Consider the following 20555-nt stretch of genomic DNA (forward strand, 5'->3'; position numbering starts at 1 on the left):
GCGAAATGCAAGTATTGCAATGCAGTGCTTACCGCATTTTTCAGGCTATAAGTTGCTCCGGAGTATGAGTCGCATCAGTCAAAATATGCGTCATGAAGAGGAAAATCACATACGTCGCACTGGACTAAAAGTCACATTAGGGCAGAAGCAGAGCGCGAGCCGCGCGCGCTGTGCATAACGGATCAGAAGAAAGAAAGTTTGAAGTGAGAAACTTGTGAATGACTAGAGAAAAGCAGACGTTACTTTAACTGTAATGAAGAAAACAAAAAAGCTAATCGCGGACTGAAAGCAAGATGGCCAGAGCTGAAGGGACGAGTCCACAGATGCTTGAACTCTCTGCCGGGAGAGGCTCAGCCGCACGAGTCAAACGCTGAGTCTGTGTGAATCATTCTCCGCTGCATATTTTACTAACGTTACATGCCCTAATCATGCAGGCGCCCTCGCGGCCACTCGCATTGCTCGTGAACTGGAGCGCATCTCATCCTAATTTAACGAAACTCAGTGTACGCCTCGCAGACATGAAATAGATCTTAAGAAACTTGAAATGTCTTTTAACAATTTAAAACGAAAAGAAATAGGCTACTCTCTGATTGTGTAATCCATGATGTGCATTTCTCTCTATAGGCGCGTTCACTACGAAGATGGTGGTCGTCAAATTAATAAACTAAAAATAACCCTGACGCACACTATGGTTAACCGAGTATTAACCGCTAAGGGCCTCGGTTAACGGTTAATGAAAAACTTGAAAACGTGCAGCCCTAGTTATTAATAAATATTAACCCCCGTAGCTATGGCAAAACTTTTTTGCAACTTATTTTAATACTGTGATAATATCGCATACTATGATAAAAGCTTCAGCAATTAACCGCAACATGAAAAACTGATATCGGCACATTCCTACCGCCTTCCATATTCAACTTATGAAGAAAGTGTAGCGCCTCTTGCAGTTCAAAACACTTACGCCGGTTTCACACAGAAGCAGCTGAACCGTGGCTTGTGTACTGCAAATAGAGATTAGATTCTCTGCTCGAGCCTGAGCCCGAACATGACCTGACCCGATTGGCTGATGAAACATTGATTCAAATTAAGATACAAGAAATTCACTTTAAAGAAAGGCTTTCTACAAAACAAAAATTAATGAAGTGGTTAAAATAATTTCTGACCCACTCGCATGTTTGCACTTTTCATAATCAATATAGCCTAGCTGTAATTTAAAAATAACAATATTTAAACATAAATATGAAACAAAATACATTGTTTAATGGCTACAACAAGTATAGAAGGCTACAGTGCAGATAAATGTAATGTCTGAGCGAACATTATTTTACCGGTTCATGAGTGGGGCGCGCTGGCATAGAGGCTCGTTCCCACGTATTAAAAAATGGTCGGGTTTAAATCAGGCTCGGGTTCATGATTACAATTGATGTGTCGGGCCAGGCAGGGTTCAGACACAACGTGCACGGGCTCGGGAAGGGTCGGGCTTGATTTTTTGGGCCCGATCTAAGCTCTAATTGCAAATACAGATGAATATCGCCTTTTCTGTCACCTGTTCTCCTCCGACCCCTGTCTGTCTCATGCTTTGATTTATGATATTTCAGCTTGATTCGCAGCAGATGCTACGCCTTTGGTTTCGATTGAGCATCTAGCGGCGAAAAAGTACATATTGCGCCTTTAAATGGGGGGACAGAAATCTCAGGTTTCATAAAAATTATCATTTGTGTTTGGAAGTTGAACAAAAATCATATAGGTTTGACAGTGTTGTCAAAAGTACCGACCGCGATACCAAATCGTTACTGAAATGTTAAAAATGTGACGCTTTGAGCACTGCTGAGCTGTAATAGTAAACACCTCTGACTGGTCATTGTACTCATGCTCATCGGATGTGCCTGTGATTGGCTACAATGATCACCACACGGCAGCGGTTTGAAAGCACATGGAAGTGTTTAAAAGTGTTTTAAAAGCACATGCAGGAGTCAACCAGCAGACTGGTAGGCTGATAGACACTAGGGCTGTCAACGAATATTCTCAATTCGAATATATATTCGAATAGTTTTTAAAAAACGAATTTCGAAGGTGAAAATTAATATTCAAATACAAAAATTAAAAATAGCGGGAAAAAAACCCCTCCGCGGTTGTAGAGGCGTGGCTGTCTGCTTTGCGAGTGCGCGCGCGCGCCTGAGGGTTCAGGGACAGGTCTGCTGAAAGTTGATGCGTCTTGCAGTGAAGATGGCAGAAATGCAGAGCCCAACTCGACCGCAGCAGAGGAAGAGATTTTAACTCTAAAATCTAAAAAGCCATGTCTGGAAGTACGTTGGATTTTGGTCGGTAGGAGGTAAAATTTGAGCCGCGAGATAAAATTATATGCAAGCTATGTAAGATACAGTTAGGATACCATGCCTCATTTTATTTAACGTTAAACAGAAACATCACTAAAGTGTAGGCTACTGTACTGAGTGAAGAGATATTGCATGAATAAAGGATAAATGCACTGCTTCACTGGTGTGATTATTCACCGTTTCATCTCAAGGTAATGTTCCATGTTTACCACAGCAGAGCTCGCTCGGAGCGCTCAATATGCTGTAAAACTTCAATTACTATTAATAATATTTGTTTCAATCACTGAATGAAGCCTGCTATATTTGGGACAAGAGCTGCGAGTCTAGCGACCTTAAATTGCTTGCACAAAACTCTTGATCAGCACTCAAAGTTTGTATATTTAAACCGCTATCCGCAGAGAGCGTGAGGGAGAGAGAGCGAGAGAGAGAGCGGTCTGTGCTCCGCGGTCTTGGCCATTAGTTGACTTACTTGTTTTTGTGAAGGTAATACGTAGTCAAATATGTATAATCTTAAATAGACAACCTATATACAAGTAGTTATGTCTCTTTGTATTAATTTGTCCTGTTATTGACGTAATGCACGTCAGTAGCTGCGTTTCCATTACAGATTTGCGAAAAACTTTTGCGATATTTCTTAAATGTCGATAAAAAACTGTTGCGAAATGACAGCGTTTCCATAGCTGCAGTTATGCGACTAAAACATATTACTTTCCTCTCGCGATAGGTCAGTCCAAAATGATGGCACTTGGTAGGTTTGTATATCCCATCCACCGCACTAGCCATTATTATTATTGGAAGGAGACGTGTGTGTTATCCAAGCATTAATGGCAAGGAAAGCCCCTTAGGTTACTTAAGCGGCACGGATATGAGGTGTGTGTGTGTGTGTGTCAGATCTGCTTCAAGGTCTTCATGATAATGTTTCTGTGTTTAGCATCCAGTATTACTGTAATCCTCTTGTCTTTAATAAAAAACTCCGTCTCGTCTTCTCTCCAAACCGAACCATCATCTGTAAAGAATGATCGACTTTTACGCGCGCCAGGTTGACGCAGATAGAGTAGAGCGAAATGTTTGAATTTGCATGTTAACTCAAATGTTTGTTGTTTTTTTTTGTTTTTGTTTTTAACACTTTCGTTATTTTAGCTAGATATTTCGTTTGATGGGCATGTGAATTGAATTTAGAAATGCTTTGGAAAAGAAAAAAATGGCATTTAATAAACAAAATATTTTTTTTGAAATGAAGACAGCGTTCGGAGTGAGTGCATGCAAAATAATTACTTCCCCGAGTCCACAAATAAAAATAGACAGCTTATAGTTTATAATTATGTCTTGAACTCATCTGTATAGCTAAAAATGACAGTATTGTAAATGGTTTCATCTCTCTTAAAGGAAGAAGGAAAAAATGAGAACGTCGGCGCTTTTATCGGCCGTGGGTTAAAGAAAACATAGCCTAACTACGAAACTACATAGGTTACGTTTAGGCCTAAACATTAGCCTGTAATATTATTATTTTAATTTATATGTTGATTATGAAAAGTGAGCAGCATGAGTAAGAATCGCAATATGTTTGAGACCTGGGGAGTCACATGATTTTGATCACTTCGAGTTTTATTTTCTAGAAAGTCTTTCTTAAAAAATTTTTTTCGTTTTGTATAAATTGTATTTTTATTTTGATCGAGGTTTCATCAATTAATTGCCTGTTTATTAAATAAGAAGCAAACTAAGATCGTCTGGAATGGATTGACGTGCGTAGCTGGCCTGTTTCCTCGGCCTTTGAGTAAGGCTGAAACTATAGGCTGGCTCTTTCTGTTTTAATACATTTCTTGAATATATGTCTTAATTACAGTATATATAGCCTGTAGTCCTTATTAGGAGAAAATATATGTCCTTTTAACTACATTATCTTGTTATTACGACACAATTGAGTGGAAAATATAATATATAGGCCCTATGTTGCAGCAATACGTCACCGCAACAGGTGACATGTAAATGCGAAAGAACCGTTTCCATTGCAGTTTTGCGAAAATGTCCTTTTTCGAATTGCCTGAAAAACCACCTCATGAGAGCGTAAAAACTTTTTTGCGATATATGGGAGTTTTTGCGAAATTGCCGCGTTTCCATTGGGCGTGTTTTCAATTCGCAATTTCAATATGCGCAATTTGAAGGGTAATGGAAACGCGCCTATTGACAAAATGCACACCCAGATGTTCGAATATTCGTGTTTGTTTTAGAGGGAATATTAGAACGTCATTTTTGAGCAATTTTGACAGCCCTAATAGACCCCTGCATTCAAACGCTCCGTGTCTTTCTGTGTAAGCGTTCTGTGAAAAGCGTCATTGATGTCTATTTACAACACGTTTGTGACCGCTGATCATAGTACATAGCACAATGGCCAGTCAGAGGTGTTTACGATTGCGCTTTACAGTGCTCAAAGCATCACGATTTTTACATTTCAGTACCGATTTGGTATTGCGGTCGGTACTAGTGGTACAAAAACTACTGTACTTTTGACAACACTAGTTTGACAACACGAATGTGAGTTATACCTTATTAATAAAGTAAGCTAAGTCTTGGATATAACTATATAAATCACAAATCATACCGTTTACATCAACGATACATGTCGTCACTTTTTTATATTGCGATCTCGATTAATGAGATTTTACTATATGACCAGTGTTATCATTTTTGGGTGAACTTTGGGTGAACTATCCCTTTAAAACCGTCTTTGCTAAAATTTCACATGGTCTCTTTAGCTCAATGTCATGAAAACATTGACTGTAACTTTTATGGTTTGCGTCTCACCTCCGTAGAATAGTCCGGTGGCTGTGCACATCCTCCACTGGCCTTGGTACATGCCAGGAACGGCTGGACTGCGCATCTGCACGCTCACGTCCGAGATCTCCTGCGGGTCCAGAGATCGCACCATCACCATATTAACGTGCCCAAACTGATCCCCACCAACATACTTCAGACACACACCCGGGGGCCACGACTCTGTACCTGCAATGACAGGAATGACATTAGGATTTAACACTGAACACGAGAAAAAAAAAGAACATTTATTTTGGACATTATACGTGTTTCACTATGAAGGAATATTTAAGGTACAATGTGTAATATCTGTGCCTGCATGCAAATATAATGGTTTGTCTGGATCAGACTCTACTCCTCCGGGATCATCAGAGTCTCTGAAGCTCTTCCTCATTGATTTGGACCTTCAGCCGTTGGTTCCCATTGAAGTCCATCATGTGGAGAAAAATCCTGGAATGTTTTCCTCAAAAAACTTCATTTCTTTTCTTATTCTAGGGACTCTATTCTATATTCTACCGCACAGCGTGAGTTTTTTTTAGAACATTATTATTTTAGAACGTTTTATTTCCTTGGCGTCGTGTAATGCAGCCACACAGACACATATGGATTGCGTTTATTTTTTCCTTTTTATTCAAAATAAATCTCAGACTTGTTAACTATATCAAGAATTATATGATATATTCCAAAGTTAAACATATTAAAGTGAATTTAAAACGCTGTTTAAACGCCTTTATAATGATCATGATTCATGTTGATAACACGCAATGAGGTTGCACCGCAATTTAGAGGATCTGCCAGATTTACATCACGTAAATTCATCACTTTTCTCCCGAAATACATAAAAGTGGCCGGTGAACTGGGAGAAGAATAGAGTAATCTTTATTGTTTCATACTTATGCCTGGCTCACACTACAGGAGTTTTAGGCCGATTTATGGCCGATTTTCCCCTCCCGAGACTCTGAGAAAAATTTTTTTTCCAAGACTCGATCGGTTCTGATGTTCAGCGCAGATTATCTGGTAATGTGGGGCGTTCACGGATCAAATCTTGCACCTCCCAATCTGCTATCACGCAAATGGGGCTCGCCCCGATCATATCAAACATGTTTGATATTTATCGGGATGAGCAAGACTGTAATAACGTCAGTACTGTCACCATAACCAACAGGGATCACATCTACGACGAGACGGACCTTTCGAAATGGCGACCGCGAGATGAGTTACCGTAATTTGCTGTAGCTCTCAGAGAGAGAGAGAGAGAATATTAGCATTTCTTGCTTTTCATTTGACAGCATAAATCTACACTGTAACAGTGACGATCGCTTTTGAACTAGGCAGCGGTAAACATTATAACGGTAAACATTCTAGCACACTAGTGTGACATAGCGCTCGTGCAGGGTTCGCCTAAAATACTCAGAAATAAGAAAACAATAAATGACAGTCGTCTGAACGTTCCTTCCCTTTATTCTCGGTCACACGCATAATAACCAGCCTGAAAAACCAGCTACACTCCAGTACAAAAAGTGCGCATGCACCACCTTTATACGGCAAGCCCCGAAGGGAAAAATACATTGCACACACACACACACACACAGCTAACTCATACATAACGAGCGCCAGAACGACAGGATCAAATAAGGTCAATAAAATGACCTCAATTTCACGCTGAGGAACTGACAATCCATGTTGAGCCCGTCTCCCCGACCATTGTCTAATCCACACTGTTTTACTCTTACGCTTTTGGTTTTTCTCACAACAATGATCATTATTGATACAGCACGTTTTCATGCTACAGTAGGCCTATCCATTATGTTTTCCCGCTTACGATCTGCTGCGTAGATCACGTGACGCACTTCCTCTGGCACGATAATCTTAAAGCTACACTGTGTAACTTTTTTAGTTTATTCTTAGCTAAAATCACGTAGTTCTTTCAAAAATATATGTGCTCATTAATGTATATTTACTTCTTTCAAGTAATAATGCATTCTCGTAATTTTATAATAAACAATTGAAAATACATACGTGTTAGGGGTTCGGATGCCGGTCGCCATGTTGCTCCTCCATATTGAAAGTACATTTGCCAAAGAGGGACATACCCGTGTATATTGGAAGTTTTATTGTTGCTTGGCTAATTATATCATGGTGTGCTGTGCATAACACTAGAACGACGTCTAGGTAGGGCTGGGCGATATGCCCCCCCCCAAAAATCCCCGATTTTTTCACCAAAAATTCGATTTACGATTTAAAACGATTTTTTCCCCCTCCTACTTAAAATCTGCAGATGACAAAGAAATTGTTCAAAACAAGTTTTAACTTTATTTTGTTTAGGTAAAATTAAATATTTGTAGCTTGGTAGAAGTGCCTGCCTGGGGTGCAAAACTTTCCGCATGTGAATAATCCCCGACTATTCCACAGTATAAATGGGCACCATATCTTTTGCAATATACAGTATACATATCAAAGGTTTATGAATTGATATGCAGATAAAATTAACTTTTATTAACAACAGTAATGTGCAAAAAAAGTATAGGGAAAATTTAAATGTTATGCTCTTATTAAATATAGATTAGCATTGTTTTTCAATAGTCTCACACTGAACTGATCGACAGCTTCAGTTATTATTAAAGGAGCTCTTTACTTTACTGTAATTTAGTCACAATTTGAAGAAAAGTTTAGTTTTTCCTGAGACTGTGACTTCGTACTTTTCTCCATACATTAGGGAGTGGAAATCGCTAATAAATCAATAAGTGCTCTTCTGCTGGTTATAGTGGTGGGCATTTCATATCTTTTTTTAAATAAAAATGCTACAAAATGGATTACACATTTAAAAAAAATAAACTAAAAAAAACATTCCACTATTTCTTAAACAAGACCCCCTTTAAACTTTTAGTTTTACAAACCATCACATTAAAAATAACATTACAATCGGATATTTAGAGCTTTGAAGTGCTGGAAATAAGTGTGAAGCTCTTGAAAACCATTGGAAAGTGCTTGAATTTTAATCTCAAAAGGTTGTACGAATCCTGAGATAAATAATGACAACAACAACAACATTAAATACATGTGGTTTTACTACAGTAAATCATGGTGAATGTTGGTGATTTGTGAGAGAAACCCCTGACTCAGCTCAGCTCTGTTTGATCTCATCTGATATCTGTGGTTTATAACAGAATTCTGCCCCGACCGCTTCCACTAGATCACAGTAGCGATGGTGTGTTGATTTAAACGGTCTCTCACTGGATCACCAGCGCTGTGTATCGTGTCTGTCACGAGATTGGCCCGTGTGTGAGCTCGCGCTGCGTTCGTGTCAGCGCAGCTTTAAATGAGTAGGCTATAGCGCCTAGCGCGGTTCCGTTCAGACTTCAAACACACTTTGCAGCAGGGTATTGTTAATTGTTCTGTGAAAAACTGAATGTTGACGCTATCCTTGTTGTTTGTGTACCTCTGTGGCAAACGCGCGCGGGGAGTGCTGAGCCATTACGGGAGCCCAGAGGGGAGCGTCGGCGGATTTTAAAGAGAAAACCGATTTTCATTCACAAAAATCGTCGTAAACTAAAAACTCGAATTAATCCATAAAATCGATTTATCGCCCAGCCCTACGTCTAGGATAGTTTTCCTTGCGTCAATGATGAAAAAGTATTGTTAACCTTATAACATAAATCCGTGTTCTATGACGGATAACATGAGATTAATATTTTAATTGCATTATAATTTGTTTGCCTTACACTAGTGATGTCGTACAATATACAGAATAAAGATAGCACTGATAAAAGTTCCTTTACTAAGATTAGCTTGCATTCGTCTGGAAACCTGATAGCTGATGTTAGCAATGAAATGGTAAAAAATAACGAAAACGTAAAACTATTATTCATTTTACATAGATTAATTTGATCATAGATCATTTGGCAAATTAAATAACTGCAAATTATAAAAAAGTAACCTCATCACTTGAAGCAACACTCACCGAAGAGGTCGAACTGGAAGCCAAGACTAAATCAGCCACCGTAGGAGTTGAAACGAAATCAAAATTGAGAGGAGCAGAAACTATTATTCACTGGATGGTCATAAACCTTTACACCACTAGATGGGGGAAAATATCACACAGTGGAGCTTTAATAATATTTTGTAGTGTGTGATGCTCCTCGATTTTCAAATCTTGTAGTGTGAGCATGTTTTAAGATTTGAGGGAAGAAAATCTGCAAAGATTCTCCTGAAGTGTGTGCTGCAACCAGATTTTACAATCGGAGAGGATTTTAAAACTCCTGTAGTGTGAGCCAGGCATTAGTGTGTCTCTGATTTGAATTAAACACTTTATTATCGCAGCATTCAAAGACATCACATGGAATTTAAATAAAATTAAAAAAACACTTTACAGTACTTTAACTAAATCTCTGAAACCTCAAATAAACATGGCATGCTTGAAAACGCTGAATTGTTGTGATATATGAAAAAGCACAGAGCACTGGGGATGGACAAACTGAAATGATAAATGTTAACTCATAAACTAATTTCTTATTAAACTTCAAAAGAAAAAAACATTAATCTTCTGGAAGAAGGGGCCTAATATTGTGTCTTGCTTTCCCCTCTTAAAACTCTTCATGGCACCCCTGGTGGGTATTGAGGTATTTAGTCAGTTATCGTATCAAAGTCCTAATTTGGGGATATAACCAGAATAAAAACCCTCACCTGTGTTCTGTATCCTCCATGTCTTTGTGAACTGTGTGTCCGGAGGAACGGATTCCCCCTCTCCAATCGTCACATCTTCCACAAAAGACATTGACGGCGTGTTGATATTTGGACTCTCAAAGTCATAATATGCACCAATAGCTGCTTGAAGGTTCCTGATAGGGCATAAATACAGACAGATCAACATTGGAGATGCAATAACAACATGATATTATAAAGTGGCCAGAATGTAACGTCCAAAACAAAAGAAGGGAGGGACAAACTTGTGTGTAAGACCTCAGTCAGATGAAAGTACACTCATACATTACGTAACTCTGAGGAAAACTTTACAATAGCCTTTTCATGTCAACAAACAGCAAGATAACGCAAATAATGCATCATACAAACACTTAGCGTGCCGTTTTTACAAATGAAAACTAATATAGCAAATTTTTTAGGAGTCGTGACTGAGCAACATTAAACAATGTCTGTGGCTTAAAACACAGTGAGACCCCTAAATAGACAGCATTTTGAAAGTACAACCCTAGTCAGCCGCATTTCAGCTCAGGAAAACAAACAAGGATGCTGTTTAGATAGGGAACTCACAAGGATTTGAAACACAAACACTATAGTAGCGAGCTACTAGCACAAACAAGCTAACGTTAACAGTTACATGTTTGACAACCGATACAAATAAAAACAAGGCACACAATTTAAGAACACGTTTGAGGAATTGTATTTTAAAGAGGTTAACTGTTTAAAATATCACTCTGTAGTTCATACGAACCGAAATGTGACATTTGTTGTCTTTGTAAACATTCAATTAGCTATTAGCTTGTTGTGTTTTTCAATTTAGCTTTATTTAAACTATAGTGGGCCCATGGCAACTGTCCTCGCGTAGCTGTTTTTGACATGTAAGGCATTGTTAAGCAAGAAACCGCAGCGGTAAACTATGTTCAGTTCAGCAGTAGGCCGCGGCGAGTCCCCGGACTCACCAGTTGGTCATGTCCAGGAAGAAGGCGCAGCCAGCCGGGTTGAGCTGAAAACCCAGCAGCCTCTGAAACTCCGAGATGAGGACATCTTTATCCGTGGTGCCCATGCAGCTGAATTTTTGCATGAGCTCCGGATCCAGGTCTATGTCCATGCCCTCCATGAGCATGCGGCTGTCCCGGGGATGAGTTTTAATTGAGTCCGAGGCCTTCTCCAGTCATAACAAGCGACCCGATAACAAGCAGAGTACGCATGGCTGCGGGCGGGGCGTGATGTCACGCACAACGTAACTGTGGTGCGGGAGAACGTCAGCTGTTGCTATTCGACTGCGGCGTGTCGTAATCCGGGGCATTCATATAAACCACACCAGTGGGCCTGGTGCTGTAGTGACAAACGGGTAATACAATATACCGTATACAGTGATATTAAAGGGTTAGTTCACCCCCAAAAAATTGATGTCATTAATGACTCCCCCTAATGTCGTTCCACACCCGTAAGACATCCGTTCATCTTCAGTCACAGTTTAAGATATTTTATATTTAGTCTGAGAGCGTATGCAAGTGTATGCACACTATACTGTCCATGTCCAGAAAGGGAATGAAAACATCATCAAAGTAGTCCATATGTGACATCAGTGGGTTAATTAGAATATCTTGAAGCATCCAAAATACTTTTTGTTACAAAAATAACAAAAACTACGACTTTATTCAGCATTGTCTTCCAGGTTTGTTTTCATTCCTGAAATAGTGATTTGAAAGGTTATGTATCAGCGTATTGATTCATGATATAAGTCATTATAAGTCACTAGTAAATGTCATTGTGGCCAATGAAGGCATTTCTGAGCCTTCGGATTTCAACACTAATATCTTCTTCTGTGTCTGAAGATGAACGGAGGTCTGACGGGTGTCGAATAACATGAAGCTAAGTAATTAATGACAGAATTTTCATTTTTGGGTGAACTAACCCGTTAATATCTGATGTGTTTTATTAGACAGGTGAGCACCTGTTTGGAGACATTTAGGCCGCATTTACACTGCAGGTCTTGATGCACAATCCCGATTTGGTGACTATATCCGATTTTTTTTGACGATCTGTATCCGATAATTGCATTTACACTATACACTGGCGAAACAGATGTGCTGACCCGGAAAAGGAAGTAATGGGCACAATGGATGCAGACGAAATTATTATTAAATGTTTTGCTTTCCTGACTATCTTTAAAGGTCAGCAAAACATTGCCTTAATCTTCCATTGCACCATTAGTGTCATGTGATCGCAGTTCGTGTCCACCTGAGTTGACTTCATTCACCTCCGTCCCTTTTTCAATGACATACGACTCGCATTTACTGGGGAATATCCGATTTGACAGCATGGCAGACGCAAATGCACAAATCTGAATCATATGTGGATTTATTACCACATATGAGTGAGTCCTGAATCCGATCTAATGATATCGTAATTCATGCGATTTTTTTCCTGCTTACACATTCACATCACATCCGATCTGTGTCACATGAGAGGGAAAAATCAGAATTGGATCACTTGAACAATGCAGTGTAAATGGGGCCTTATAGAAAGAAAACTAACTATTGTACACTAATACAGCTTTTTCTTTATTATACCATATTTAAAAAAATATATATTGCATGCAATTTAGCAACGCAAGCCATCCAGCATTTATTAATGTGATATTCTAATATCAGTCTAGCTGACTGTAGTGTGAACAAGTGTCTCATAGTCGCACCGAGCAAACGCATAGCATTATAACATCATTTTAAAAACACTCGAATGTGTGTGATATGATAAAACAGCGCTGCGTTACCACACACACAAGCTCTCGTGGAAGCTCTCATCTGACAGAATAAAAGCTCCGCCCCCTCAAGGAGTCAAGCCACGCCTTGGTTTTAAAGGTCCCATGGCATGAAATTTTCATCTTATGAGGTTTTTCAACATTAATGAGTTCCCCTAGCCTGAATATTGTCCCCAAGTGACTATACATTTTGATCGGTGTAAACCGAGTTCTGGCTCTTTCTGCCTTTGAGAAAATGAGAGCCCAGACGAGCTGATCCTGAATTCTCCTTTTATGACATCATCAGGAAAGGTTACCGCCCCTTCCTCTGTTTTGCCCGCCCAGAGAATCAGGCCCCGTTCACACTGCAGGCAAAAGTGGCCCAAATCTGATTTTTTGGGGGTCAAGTGACCAGGTCAGACTTCTTCAGAGGTATTGTGAACCCATCAAATCTAGCCCAGATCTGATTTTTTCCAAAGCGGCCGCAGTGTGAACAACCAAGGCGGATTTGATGTGACTTTTACATCAATCTACATCGACATTTGTCACAATTATGCACCGACGAGTTAGCCCTAGACACAACAGACACAGACAGTAATTTTAAGAACTTGACTAGATATGGAGAACAGCGATGGATCGAGTCAATGGAGGGAGAGTGAGGTGTTAGACCTGATTAGTATATGGGGAGATACTTCAGTTAAAGCTACACTAGAAGGATCCTACCGTAAATCAGAATTGAGCATTAAGACTTGCAGTGTGAACGGGGCCTTAGTAGAGAAAGGATTCAGTTTATCATCACAAGCTTTACCATATGGATTCGACGGCAGCGCCACAAACAGTGAGTAACAGTGTTCATTAATGCCTGATCTGGGATCGGTGAGTTTTGATGTGTAACTAATCATTCAAGTTCACACAGACTTTCTTTCTAAATCGTTTAATTCTGTCAGTCCAGCCGCTGGCCGTCTTTATGCATCAGTGAATCAAGCCAGTGACTAAAACCATCAACTCCACATCATTTCTATTAGTAGCATGAAACAAATATGTTATTTAAATGATTAAACTACAGAGAGTGATCTAACAACACTCTTTATAATGTTCGGATCTGTCAATCACACGTATATCTGCAGTCCACACTGGTCCAAACTGCCATTATAATGAATGACGCTTTTGCTCAACAGAAGCTCTTACAGTATTCATGTCGATGCCATGTTTGCTGTTAGCTGTGGTGAAAGCATTTTGTGAGTTGCAAAGTTCACTCGTGTTTATTCAGAGCTCTCAGATACAAACAAATAAACTCGTGCTCTCAAAAACTCGGTACAATAACACTTCCTCAGCAATCTTCTTCCAGCTTCGTCTCTTTCTCGCGCTGCAGCTGCTGCTCGGGCCTCTCTAAACCACGCCCCCTCACTAAGCCACGCCCCTCCACACATAATCTAATTTCAAATGCAAAGATGTCAGCCAATCACAACAGTGGGTGTTTTCATCGAACTCTCACAGCAGACACGCCCCTTGAAACAGAGCATTCAAGACAGAGGGCTCATATCAGTATAGAAAAAATGCCTTTTATTTCAAAATTATGAAATTTTTTGATTTAAAAACCATGCTAGGAACATAAGTACACCCAAACACAGAGTCCTGCACGGGTCCGATTTTGTAAATCCGCACCCGCCCGTACCCGCGGTACGTTAAACCTCATCCGACCCGTTTTCCGACACGGAGCACTAATTAAAATACGCACCCGACCCGACTCACTTGAAATATAACCGACACCCGACCCGCACCCGAGATTAAATCAATTTAGCATAACATTATATAGGCCTACACATTTATTGCCAGGTCATACAAAAGTAAATACTGCACCGCGCCACGTCTTTAAAATTCAAACACATTATTTTCAATGAGTGTACACACACCGGCGGCGGCCACAGAGCGCCAATGTACTGATTTCACCCTGTGCTACAAGATGCACACATCGTGCAGCTCTTCTGTCAGAAGTGGATTCGAAACTGAGCTCGCGCGTGGCATATATAATGCGCCCGTCCGGCGCTGAGCTTTGAGTCCGGTGTGCGACCGCCTCGAAACCTTGTGTGATTTTTTGAAAGTCAGAGAATCCTGTGAGGGCGCGCGGCGCCACGAGCACAAATAACCTGATATTATTTTAAAATTATTTGATTAGCTTAAAATACAGGCAAGACATATTTTTGTAGATGTGTTCCTAAAAATATGCATGCATTTTTATGTTCGCACGTGACTGTTTTAAACCCGTGTTAGACCCGTGTTTCCCCCTTGTCTGACCCGACTGTTTTTCACCCATTTCCGTAAAATTTGCAGGTCGACCCGTCGGCACCCGAACCCGTGCAGGACTCTGCCTCAAGAAACATTATTAAATAATAAAAAAAATCCATGCCATGGGACCTTTAAATAAGCACAAAAAAAAAAAAACATACTGTGCCTTTAATTTATTGTTGTATTTCATTTTTTAAAGGTCCCGTTCTTCGCGATTCCATCTTTCAAACTTTAGTTAGTGTGTAATGTTGCAGTTAGAGCATAAATAATACCTGTAAAATTATAAAGCTCAAAGTTCAATGACAAGCGAGATATTTTATTTAACAGAAGTTCCCTTTCAAAGCCGACAGCGAGCGGCCGGTTTGGACTACAGCAGGAAGGGCAGGGATGCAATGACGTCACTAGTTTGTTGACTAACCCTCCGCCCACAAGAACACGCAAAATAGGGGCGTGGTCTTATTGCTCTCCCACGTGGAGAAGAGCGTGCATTCATGGTAAGAGGCGGGACCTTTCCGGGCAAAGTGTGTTAAGCTGCTGTCCAATCACAGCGCGGGAAGCGCTGGCCCAATCAGAACTCGTTACGTGTTTCTGAAGGAGGGACTTCATAGAACGAGGAAATCATCAGGCCGTTTTTAGCACAAATATCCATAATAAAGGCTTGATGTCTCGTGCACGCTGTTGGCCAATGGAGGACACAGATGTAGTTATGACACTACATACTTATGAATAATTATAACCATGGACTTCAATATGAAAGTAACACTGAACAGATAGGTGCAATGAATATACATACACACACGGTATTTATGTTAAATCAATATATAGGCTACTAAAACTGTGTACCGAATGGCAACATGAGAAATTATATATATTTATACACATATACACACACATTTTTTTCCAGAGCTAGCTATATATATACGCTTTTATAATAAGAATATCACTGTGGCGTGGCAAGCAGCGGGGCGAGGGACCGCGAGCGCGGGCCGGTGACGAGTGGTAATGAGTACCAGCTGCGCGACACACCGGTCTCGTCTCGCGGCCAAGGGACGGGAGCATAAAAGGAGGAGCGAAGGCAGCGGAAGACGAGAGAGGACCAGGCCTGGACTTTACGTTGAGTTTTGTTATGTGTGTGTGGTTAGTCATTTGTGAGGGGCTGCCCGCGGTTTACTTTCGTTTTGTTTATTTATTATGGAATTAAAGTTGTTAAACGTTCACCGATTCCCGCCTCCTTCCTTCCACTCTACGAACTTTATTACAATCACTATTATAATAAAATATATATATATATATATATATATATATATATATATATATATATATATATATATATATATATATATATATATTTTTTTTAATTAAACAAACAAAAAACATGCAAACTAAGTTTATTTTAACTAGACAAAATATTGGTTGTCATAAAATCGTTATTGGTGTCAGTAAACCTATATAATTGAACAGGTCGATTGTGGTCTCAGCCTTGATAACGTGCATGTAAGTTAGCCGTGATACACAAGCTGCACGATTAAGTCATTCATCAAAACGAAAAGCTGCAATTTAAACATGTTAAAGCATCCAGATTTGTAGCCATGTTAATAACGTTTGTAAGAAACCAAACCATTTGTAAATCCGTCAAGATTTCAGCGAGATAAGAGTATTTATGTTCGTACAGATCACTCATCTTACATCAGGTTCCACAGAGCCCGACAGAAAGCTTGCCTGTGACAAGATGGCCGCCGGTGATGACGATGGTGACTCCGCCGTAACATATCTAGCCCTTATATATGTGTTTTTTTAGACGCGATGAACTCATGTTATATTGCACACTGTAAACATAATAAAAGCTTAGAAAACACACGAAGAATGGGACCTTTAAGGATGTTAGCAGTACCATGGAAATAACTTTATTCTGCAGGCTATAATGTGCATTGAATTTCCAAGCGAGACAACTGCTGTCATTTAAGCTCAGAGTTTCTCAGAGAATTGACCCACTACTTGCATGATGTAAACAGAAAAGCCAGGCCCACCAGCCTGTGTGAGAGTCTCAGTAACCTGATTAGCCAGCCTGTCAGCAATAATAAGGCCAGGCCTTGGATCTAGAAGCCATCGCTGTGTCAGCCAGTGTGAGATGACAAGGAAGACTGGGAGAACTGACTGCAACAGGAGACAAAGAAGAGAGTGAAAGGTGTGTGTTTTAAATATTTCGTGCTTGCATGTTTAATTTAACAGGGTTTTGCTTTAGAGGTAGTGATGTGGGATGAGCAGATATTATTCTGGAGCACTTGCACCGTTGGGTTTTTAATATACTATTATACAAAAGCATGTAATATTGCAATACCTTGTTTTTCTTTTTATTTAAATAATATTTATGTGGTGTAATGATAGCCTCATGTCACAATTCCATACATATCACAAATCACGATACAATATTATTGCAATACTCCAATAAATTTGATATTACATTGGTGGTGGAAAATAATAGGCTTGGATTTGGTGCTGGAAACCCAATAAACCCAGAATAAAAATATTGAATTATTGTAGATGAATATGCTTACATCATTGTGTCACAGACTAGATATAAAATAATGTTGGACACTTTTAACTGCTAACATTTGGCATTATCAGGACACACAAATATTGCATTATTATACATTATATTTAACATTTTATATAGTAATTGAATGTACTACTGACACTAAAAGTCTGTGAACTTGGATTTTTTTCTCACATAATTTTTTTCCTTGCAATATATTGTGACACCCTTAATATTTTATTATTTAAATTACATGATTACATTTTTATTTTATTATTAAATTAAATGATTGAGTTGATTTTAGAAACATTTTAACGTATTGTTCTGAAATGAAATGTAATACTCTAATAAAATGTAATAAAAGTTTCAACTATATTTTCATAATTTAATTAAATTTAAAGTTTATTTTAATATTGAATTACTTTTTATTTTATTATTTTATTTAATTTAAAATTTGATTTATTATATATTTAATTTAGTCCATTAATTGTGATTAATCGCATCCAATATAAAGGTTTGTGTTTACATTTATATATATTTAATTTAGTCCATTAATTGTGATTAATCGCATCCAATATAAAGGTTTGTGTTTACATTTATACATATATACCTGTCTATATATATTAATATCTATATCTATCTATCTATATTAATATCTATATCTATCTATATTAATATCTATATCTATCTATCTATCTATCTATCTATCTATATATATTAATATCTATATCTATCTATCTATATTAATATCTATATCTATCTATATTAATATCTATATCTATCTATATATCTATCTATATAGATAGATAGATAGATAGATAGATAGATAGATATATAGATAGATAGATATAGATATTAATATAGATAGATAGATATAGATATTAATATATATAGATAGATAGATAGATAGATAGATAGATAGATAGATAGATAGATAGATAGATAGATAGATAGATAGATAGATAGATAGATAGATAGATAGATAGATAGATAGATAGATAGATAAATATAGATAGATAGATAGATAGATAGATAGATAGATAGATAGATAGATAGATTATAGATAGATAGATAGATAGATAGATAGATAGATAGATAGATAGATAGATAGATAGATAGATAGATAGATAGATAGATAGATAGATAGATAGATAGATATAGATATTAATATAGATAGATAGATATAGAGATATTAATATAGATAGATAGATAGATAGATAGATAGATAGATAGATAGATAGATAGATAGATAGATAGATAGATAGATAGATAGATAGATAGATAGATAGATATATAGATAGATAGATATAGATATTAATATAGATAGATAGATATAGATATTAATATATATAGATAGATAGATAGATAGATAGATAGATAGATAGATAGATAGATAGATAGATAGATAGATAAATATAGATAGATAGATAGATAGATAGATAGATAGATAGATAGATAGATAGATAGATAGATAGATAGATAGATTATAGATAGATAGATAGATAGATAGATAGATAGATAGATAGATAGATAGATAGATAGATAGATAGATAGATAGATAGATAGATAGATAGATAGATAGATAGATAGATAGATAGATAGATAGATAGATATAGATATTAATATAGATAGATAGATATAGAGATATTAATATATATAGATAGATAGATAGATAGATAGATAGATAGATAGATAGATAGATAGATAGATAGATAGATAGATAGATAGATAGATAGATAGATAGATAGATAGATAGATAGATAGATAGATAGATAGATAGATAGATAGATAGATAGATAGACAGACAGACAGACAGACAGACAGACAGATAGATAGATAGATAGATAGATAGATAGATAGATAGATAGATAGATAGATAGATAGATAGATAGATAGATAGATAGATAGATAGATAGATAGATAGATAGATAGATAGATAGATAGATATAATTATACACATTATTACACATATATTATGTAAAAAATATTTTATTTGGTATGCGATTAATTGTGATTAATCGATTTGACAGCACTAATTATTTCATTGCTAAATTAATTTAATCAGTTGTTTTTAATTTTTTAACAACTCTCTTTTAAGAGTCTAACGTCGTTGTTTTATAGTCACCGTTGTTTGGAGCTCTAAAATGCACATTTTAGTCTGTGCTGTTGAATGATTTGTGATCAGTTGTTTTAGGCTGAAGCTTCTGCGGAGAACCAGGGCATCCTTAGTGACTGTGGTAGTGAGTAAAACAGACAGACAGTGAAGGAGGGAGGGGAAGGAAAGAGTCTTAAAAAAAAACCATGGAGTTTCTTGGCAAGGGGAGGGCAAAGGAACACAAACTGTGGGTGGAACCTGTGACAATATAGACCAAAAACACAAGTACCACAGAGGGGTTAGTTCTGCTGTAGATCAGGCTATTAACTTTAGTTTAATTCGATGGATAATACGGGCTTATGCTGAATAATACCAGGTGGAGAACGACTAATAGGCTGCTTATTGTAGGTAAAGAGGATTTGTGTTCAGACCCCCAGACTGACCCTTGCTTTGCTGTCCCAGATTCGGACAGGAATGGCCAGTCTTGCCAATGCCCAAGCGGCCCGTCCGGACCACACCGAAAGCAACGGGTCATCTGCGCCTTCACCCCAAGCTTTGAGGAAACCACCTGGGCATCTAAAGCTGGCACGCAGCCTTTCTAAATCAGACTCTGAGCTGCTGGCTTCCCCTTATTGTGAGGACGAAAGGCCTCTGTGTGTCCGGAGCGAGTCCGACTGTGCTGACGAGAGGAAGGAAATGGAGCAGATGCCCTCATTTGCCTCCGAATGGGACGAGGTAAGAGCTGAGGAACTTCAGAATATAGAGCAGATACCTTCCTCTCAGTCTCTGGCAGAGGTGGACAGTAACTAAACACATTTAGTTGAGTACTTTACTTAAGTTCACTTTGAGTATCTGTACTTTACTTGAGTATTATTTTTTTCTGGAAATTTATGACTTTAACTTCATTACATTAGAATGACAAATACCGTACTTTTTACTCCACTACATTTCTATCAAGGTCCTCGAAGTGGAAAGTCGTTTCTGTCGCAGCTTTGAAAGTCAGTGGATGATTTTTTTCTTCTTTAAAGGTGTTTGGGTTTTTGCAGAAAGCCT

General features: G+C 38.2%; 2 protein-coding genes across 5 annotated transcripts in view; one reads left to right on the plus strand and one right to left on the minus strand.

Annotated features, from left to right (window-relative positions):
- Positions 1-11118, minus strand: part of ilrun (inflammation and lipid regulator with UBA-like and NBR1-like domains) — a 31043-nt gene extending 19925 nt beyond the window's left edge. The window contains exons 1-3 of the mRNA XM_067460479.1: positions 10805-11118; positions 9831-9985; positions 5139-5336 (exon numbers count right to left, since the gene is read on the minus strand). Of these exons, the coding sequence (XP_067316580.1) occupies positions 5139-5336; positions 9831-9985; positions 10805-10968 (517 nt within the window). The 5' untranslated portion in view covers positions 10969-11118. The remainder of the gene's footprint in view (positions 1-5138; positions 5337-9830; positions 9986-10804) is intronic.
- anks1ab (ankyrin repeat and sterile alpha motif domain containing 1Ab) overlaps positions 1-20555 on the plus strand; it is a 119343-nt gene that overhangs the window by 41307 nt on the left and 57481 nt on the right. For 2 of the 4 annotated variants that reach the window (XM_067460474.1, XM_067460472.1), the window contains exons 1-2: positions 16949-17059; positions 19965-20237. The exons of 1 other annotated variant lie outside the window; for it this stretch is intronic. In XM_067460474.1, the coding sequence (XP_067316575.1) occupies positions 19977-20237 (261 nt within the window). In that variant the 5' untranslated portion in view covers positions 16949-17059; positions 19965-19976. Of the gene's footprint in view, positions 1-16948; positions 17060-19816; positions 20238-20555 lie in introns of those variants that run through there. One more of the 4 variants, XM_067460473.1, reaches the window with a different exon arrangement.

This window comes from Pseudorasbora parva, chromosome 12, assembly GCF_024679245.1.
Source record: "Pseudorasbora parva isolate DD20220531a chromosome 12, ASM2467924v1, whole genome shotgun sequence".
NCBI classification, from domain to species: domain Eukaryota; kingdom Metazoa; phylum Chordata; class Actinopteri; order Cypriniformes; family Gobionidae; genus Pseudorasbora; species Pseudorasbora parva.